General features: G+C 36.1%; 1 protein-coding gene across 4 annotated transcripts in view; it reads left to right on the top strand.

Moving 5' to 3' along the window:
* Positions 1–6731, top strand: part of LOC125039682 (uncharacterized protein C18B11.02c-like) — a 592850-nt gene extending 586119 nt beyond the window's left edge. For 3 of the 4 annotated variants that reach the window (XM_047633878.1, XM_047633877.1, XM_047633880.1), the window contains exons 10-13: positions 1–107; positions 473–694; positions 1762–1958; positions 2182–6731. The exon at positions 1–107 is cut by the window's left edge and continues 97 nt beyond it. In XM_047633878.1, coding sequence (XP_047489834.1) covers positions 1–107; positions 473–694; positions 1762–1958; positions 2182–2259 — 604 coding nt within the window. In that variant the 3' untranslated portion in view covers positions 2260–6731. The remainder of the gene's footprint in view (positions 108–472; positions 695–1761; positions 1959–2181) is intronic. The other variant, XM_047633879.1, reaches the window with a different exon arrangement.
* The last annotated feature ends 769 nt before the right edge of the window (positions 6732–7500 follow it).

Here is a 7500-nt window from a genome sequence, read left to right as displayed (position 1 = left end):
CCAAGACTTGATCAAGATCCACAATGCAGAGAACTGGCTGGGGATGGATGGGGATGCAGAATACTCCATGTTCAAGGGACGTGAGAAGACAGACAATGACGAAGAGGGTGAGTTTTGCTGATGATGAAATGGTGTCTGAAGTATTTCCCATTTTAGTAGATAATGATAAAGTCATTTGGTATGGGTGTTAGAAGTAAAATTGATCTTGAGGATATTTTGACTCTAGATATGTAAGTTTGCTATTGTGTTTATATTTGTTTTTTTGAAAACACATTTTACATAATTATGAAAATTATAAGTTTGTGTCGTTTTTCTCTTAACTCACTTTAAGAGGATTATAAACAAGTAAAATCACTCAGACCTGCTAACATAAAATACAAAAGAAAACAAACTATAGCTTTGATTAGAAGCATAGAATTCTTCTCCTTGAAGCTCAAACAATTCTTCTCTCCTTGCAAACCTGATTCCAAAGGAGGTCAACCTTTAAGAGCCAATGCCATTGCAGGAGGATCCCAGCGCAACACACCGAGCCCCAAGGAAAAGTCTCCTTCAGCCGCAGATGCCCCACGTGTGACATCTCCACCTGCGCTCATTGCCCAGTCAGGCTATGCTTCACCCAAACCCCTCACTTCATCACTAGACATCCAGCCCTCTATGGTAGGAGCTGAAGCAGTCCCACCAAAGACAATAAATGGTAAGATTTGAGGATGAATTAGTAAAAAAATAAATAGGAATAGTAAGCCTCATGTGAAATCATCTTGATACTGCTAAATCATTATGACTGATTCTTGTTTACTGCATAGCTTTGTCAGCTATGTTTATGACCTAGAACAGGGATGTCAAATTAATTTATCTTGGCAGGTTATGTGACTACACTATACTTGCTAGGCAAGTAACATAGTTTAAGAGTTGGAATGACCTATTTTTAAATTGTTTAAAACATAATAAACTATTTTGTAAAAGACAAAAAAGTCATTTGATTAATTCTTAAAAATACAATATTTGTGATATTCTTACATGACAGTAAAATCATGTAAATACAAGTTTTGGCTAATCAGCAAATGGGCTCCAAGCAAAATGAAGAATGTATATATATATATATATATATATATATATATATATATATATATATATATATATATATATATGTTTGATGTATAAAAACTTTGAGAACATGTCTTTCCTCTTACTCACATTCTATGGTTTAATAGTAGACATTGGGGTTAGATATTTGCTTAAAAACTGGAAAACTGATCAAGTGATGGTAAAGAAGTCAGATATGTTTTGAAATAACCTGTAACCTGTAAACATTACAAAACAAGTTAGCATCAAATTACAGTTATTTGTCATGGAAACTATTATATAGTGCTTATTATGTTATGAGTGAGAATTTAGTTTGTATTGTCATTCTTAAGGTATTTCTGCATAATTCCCTCTCAGTGCCGTCATTTTTCTGGCTTGCTGTCCAAATCTATTATCCAACACCTAGCCTGACTTGTTGGGTTTTATGTGCATATTTAGAATCAATTATATATTATTCAAGTTCATTGAGAGATAAGTTTAGTTATTTCCGAATCTCTTTCATATCATATTTACTCACTATGTGAAGCTTTTCTCTGAAATACTGAACCATTGATATTGATTCATCATACAAAATCTACATATCTATTTCCAATAGAAAAATGATGGTCTCATGTCATGTTTGTTTTTGGCTCTAAGGACCATATAAATAGAATTGATGCTTAAAAAAAAAAATTCCAGGCTGCAGCAGTGGTCTTGTTGGAAGCGATGGCCTTGGTGTGGTGTCTGCAGGAACCCAGACCAGTGAAGGAAACAGAGACTATGGCTACCAGCCCCGGCTCATGACAGTTGATGAACACTGCTATGAATGCAAAGTGAGATACCGTGACCCTAAGCCCAGAGACCTTGTTATGTATCTCCATGCTCTCAAGTACATGGTAAGTGTTTTCCAAAACTGGTTTTAAACATGATGTTGGAGCATATTGATAGTATGGATGGGTTTCATTCATTATGTCAACAGTGATCTGATATTTTATTTTTTTCTGTTCTCCATCTCGGTAAAAACAAAGTTTATTACTGCACAAAACATATCACTTAGTCCCAAATTCAAACAAGCTAGGAAGAAAAGAAATGAAAGCTAATTAATACTTTCTTAAACAGGGACCAGGATGGCAGTATGAGACAAAGTTGCCTGAATGGGCCTCAGAAGACTGGAAGGAACCTGAAGATGACCATTAGAAAGAGGAAGCCTGATTTTACAATGAAGACCTGAAGAGAAGGACAGACAGTGAGGGGAAAAGGGTCTGACAGAAGAATTTGATTTCATAAAGACAGAATGACTACCTGTATGTAAAGATACCTGTATGCAAGTGTAGGATTCAATAGCAGTAGACTGTAGGACTGAGGAAACCTGACAATGAACTGCTACCTCACAAGGTGTTATCTGCAAAGTATTTGAGTAAGAAAGAATTTAATCAATAATATCAGTTTCACAGAAGGTCATGGGTGGCCCTATATTAGTTATGAAAGTAAATGCTAATTAGGTCATTTTAGGAACATAACTAATCTGTTAATGTAAATTTAGATCTAAACAGATGATATAATATATCTTGTTATTGTTTGGAAATTATTCATATTTTAAAAAAGAACTGTTTGTTCTACAGAAGAAAAGTATTATTCTATCCAATATTTCATTCCTACATTACAGTAAGACCTGCAAAACCCCTTAAATTTATAATAGGAAATGCTAATTGTAACTGCTAAAAAGTACATAATCTGAGTGATGAACTCTGATGCAGGTATCATAATGAATAGGTTATATTTTGCCTACAATTTAGCTACCGACATTGACAGTGTTTTAGTATTTTTAATTGCCTGTATTTAATGGAATTAGTTTTAGCTTTATTTATTGATAAATTCTTTCAAGACATTATACATTATAGTTGAACATGGGAAAGCCATGAACAGGATATGGAAAAAGTAATTTGCTTGCTGATTTTAGTGTTTAAGTCCCATATCTGCATTGCTTCCTCAAATATTTCCTCACCCCTCAGTGTCACAGAATGCTACTTCCATTTCTCATCTAGTTAATTACATGTAATTATGACTGGTTTATGTGTTACAGTCAAATAAACTTTCCCATATTACAGTCAGAAATTTTTCAACCAGGTTGACTAAGTGGGGCAAAGGAAATGACAATGTTAGTCCTAAGACAAGATTTTTGCTCGAAAGCTAAGCCATTTTATACATTCATTTAGTTACTTTCTGTTACATGACTGCAGTCAGTGTACTATTTCATAGAGAAGTTAATTATTTTCTTGGGATCTGAGCCAATCTGCGATTTGTTGCTATGTGTCGAGTTGTGGTCACGACGAATGCTATGAGAGTGCTGGCCATACGTCCCTCTATTCCTCGTTATCATAGAGCAGGTTCTGTGAGCACCCAACCCTCCACGCAGCAACATAGACAGTCAGTGGCATATGATTGCAAAGTGTTTGTGGTCAAAGTGCTAGGTCTCCCCAACCTTCCCCTTCCCCGTCGTATAAACACGCTGGCTGCTGGTGATTGTGATGTGCCGTCAATGAGCCCCTGCGAGCAGGGCAGTAGTGAACTAGAGAAGTCTACAAGCTTGGCACTTTGTTAAGAGCACGTGTTAAGAAAACAATACATTTAGCATTGCATTTTTAACTCATTTTCAATGTGTCTGACCCATTTTTTCTTGTATACTATTGCCAGTTGAAGGGCTGTGCAACTGGTTGACTGTACTTAAAAGTCAAGATGAAGCAAGAGATGAACAAGAGGCATCTCTTGATCAGCAATTCATGCACAGGTTCTTATGCCTCATATGCTTAGTTGAGTCATAGAAGTCTGTTGTACAAATTGTTTACCTTAGGTTTAAGGAGATTGACTGTATAATTCATCCTTGATGTAAATACAAGTGATCTTGTATATTGGCCATAAATTGTAGATATTTGTTGAGCGGGTAGATTACAGTTTCTTCTATGATATTCATCCTTCTGTTAGTAATGTAGCTGAGTATTTTAAGTATAAGTCTGCCTAGGTGATACTTCTGCTTTAATATTAAAAAAAAATCTTTCAATACAGTACTCCTAGATATGAACTAATTGTGTGTTGATTTTAGGGATAGTTCTCTAAAGCTTTTTGTTGATTTGCACAACATTATAACATTAGCAGGCATTGCTGTCTGACCATTAATACAGTATTCATGATAGTGTTACTTGATAAGTAATATTCAGCCAGAGAAGTATTCAACTGTGACGAATATTTGCTTTTTTTATCTTTTTTTATACTCCAGTTTATGTTGTCAGTCACAGCACAAATTGTTCATTCCCATTTTGTGTAACCTCCATAAACTACAATTAATGTTGGGTTTGTTCAGAAGCAGCAATGTCAGTGAGATGGCTGGATGGCAGCTCCACTGAGGAGGAGAGCCCATTATTTTTTAAGCACAGCCTCTCGACAAGGGTTCTGTCATCCACCCTGGTGACTGTGGATTCTTCTAAACATAGCCATAATTGGAGACTGTGCGACAGCGGCACATCTCAGCACGATGTTAAGTGAAGACAGATACGTGTTATGGGAAGTCCAAGGTCTTCAGAGTCAGGAAAGAGTTCACACTCGCCGAGAAGTCAAGTGTCAGCCTAGTACAACTATTTTGACCCAGCCTTTCAATACAGTAATAAAGATAAAAGTCTATGAAATGAAGCATCGCTTTATGAAACGGTGGATCAAAGTGACCAGATTTGTTTTGCACAGTAAGCATGTACAAGTTTTTCCAGCTTGTTAATATGAAGGAATTTTGTGGTCAATGCGAAGAATACTTTCCTGTCTACCATGTCTTGAGGAATGTTTTAATCTGCAGTATATTAGAACGGTCCTCCCTACCATGTATCTGTTTGCTAGCTTCACAATGCCCGAGCTCAATGCCATACAACTTGGCCCCAATTAAGGCTGCTGTGGGCCAGGAGTTGGCCATTAATATTAGGTTGGTATGCCTGCTCCAAAATATGCCTTCCCAACTTTTCTACTGGTTTCTGAGCCTTATACTGAGAATACTCTTGGTAACAAGCTCTTTCTCGAACTGTGCCTTAGATCATTGTAAGTACGAGGCCAAGCACTCTACTGTGGCTCGCCCCAACGCGCCCGCCTGCCGTAGCCAAGGCGCGTGATGTTCCCCTTGAAACTGTGACTCCAGAATTCATTGCATGTGTCGATTTTTAGTCGGGGAGCATAATGGCAGCAATGGTAGAGTGTCTTTGGTACACTCAGCCTTGGGTAGACACATCAGAAAGGTATAATAATTATAATAATTAATAATAATAATAATAATATTAATAATATTAATAGACTCGTTGCCTTCATTTTGTACATGATAAAGCACCCGGTCAGTAACTTTTGACCGTGAGTTTGTTTTCGGCCCATCTGAAATTAGACAAGATCGGAATTTGTCGTCCTTGAGGAATGCATCAATAAGAGTCCTTTCACTACATTTTTAAAAGAGAAACTCACTCCTATTGAAAGTGTACCCAAGGTCTAATTATTATGTAATTCACTTTTACTGAACTAAGCATACTAACAAACTTTAAGGTGCTGCAGTTTCAGGAAGAAATACAATCCAATAGTAGCAATAACATGATTAGATAAAAAAAAGAGAGAAAAAAGTTTCCTCCAAAATTCATGTCTTTTAAAGTTATTAATTCAGTCAGAGGAACCTGGTGTAGAGTGAATAAATAATCTCTGTAAATACATTTTGCTTTAGGTAATATTTTAGCATTTATTTACAAGCATTACTCTATGTACGTAGGAAAATCTCTGGATATGCATATCCCGCCATAATACACACAACTGTATAGCTTTTGACTTAAGTCCCTACCTCGATATCCTAGATATGTAATTCCTAGCTGTTAAGACATTTGATTAGGAAGTTTTGTTAATAGGTTTAATATAATTTTAATGGTAATGGGAGAAGGGACAAGCACAATAAGTTATTGATACAGACAGTTTATACTGTTGCATATATACAAATGAAAGAGACAATGCCACATGTTTTTTTCCTTTTTTTCAATGGTGTTTATGTACAAGTTTTATTTTTTAATGGAAGACAAAGAGTGGTCATTCTACCTACAATAACAGTATTCTTGGCTGTTATCAATAGTTCTGAGATTGCAAGAATGTTTCTAGAACTCATTTCTTCTCTTTGGAGAGAAAAAGAATGAAATACTTGTACTTGTAGTGAGGAATCATTCTTATGAGGCTCGGAGTTAGGAATATTGTCCAACTTGTGACAGACATCCAAAGTATTGTTCTGAGATGTTGGTGACATCGACTAGACGATAGGAACAATCCAGCACAGTAGAAGAAAGAAATGAGAATAAAAAATGTCATCATGGAAAGGAGGGGATCAGGTCTTACAGCCAAGGAAGAGCTTGAGGTTCATGGGTACGTTTGCACGCTGGTGACATCAACTTGGGTTTGTTTTACCCAGAAGAGACATCAGCTAATCCCTTGATGCATATCAGGTTAGAACAGAGATAGTTTAGCCATAGAAAAAATTCTAAATGATGGAATAAAAGTGCCAGTTGCCTGTGAATAGTTTTACTCTTTCTCTTTATAAAGAATAAGTCCATATTGAAGGGGAAAAAATACATTTAAAAAAATACAAAAAAAAAAAAAAAAAAAAAAGCTTAGATTCTTAACTCCTACTCTTGTTTATATTCAGACTCATGTTGGTTGGACCTACAGACTCCCCTCATTTCCCCTTGTTGTAAGGTAAAAGTGGATGTGAGATTGTTTGCTCTGCTTGGCAACATTCCCATTGGACCAGCTCAGGAAGTCGTCCCTTCTCTGACGCTCCTTCCCATCCACCTCCTATTTTCCTCATTCCTTCTGCTCTTACTCTTTTCTGTCATCTCCTACAGTGTCTCTCTCTCTCTCTCTCTCTCTCTCTCTCTCTCTCTCTCTCTCTCTCTCTCTCTCTCTCTCTCTCTCTCTCTCTCTCTCTCTCTCTCTCTCTCTCTCTCTCTCTCTCTCTCTCTCTCTCTCTCTTCTCTCTTTCTCTCTTTCTCTCTTTCTTTCTTTCTCTCTTCTTTCTCTCTTTCTCTCTCACTTTTATTATCATAATTATCATTGTTATTCTGTTATCAGTATTGATTTACATCTTTCTTGTTATAATGTTTTATAGGCTAGGGGTGTTCAAATAAAATCATTTTAAAGTAAAACAGGAGAAAAAGAAAAAAAAAAAAAGAAATTGTCTGTGATAAGGCATATTAAGCAAGGTTTACGAACTAAAAAAAAATTCTTGCAGTATTGTTTCTGTTGACTATGACAAGGTATGTTGACTTTCAGTGGCCATTTGGTTTTCTATCCGTTTATAATGAATTTCAACAACATCATTGAGATAATAAGGATAATAATAAAATTAGATCAAACAGTCTAAAAAAATCTGGCATGTCTAGGAAA

Source organism: Penaeus chinensis, chromosome 27, assembly GCF_019202785.1.
Source record: "Penaeus chinensis breed Huanghai No. 1 chromosome 27, ASM1920278v2, whole genome shotgun sequence".
NCBI classification, from domain to species: Eukaryota; Metazoa; Arthropoda; class Malacostraca; order Decapoda; family Penaeidae; genus Penaeus; species Penaeus chinensis.
Note: the sequence above shows the minus strand (reverse complement) of the source record. Positions and strands in the feature narration are given on the sequence as shown.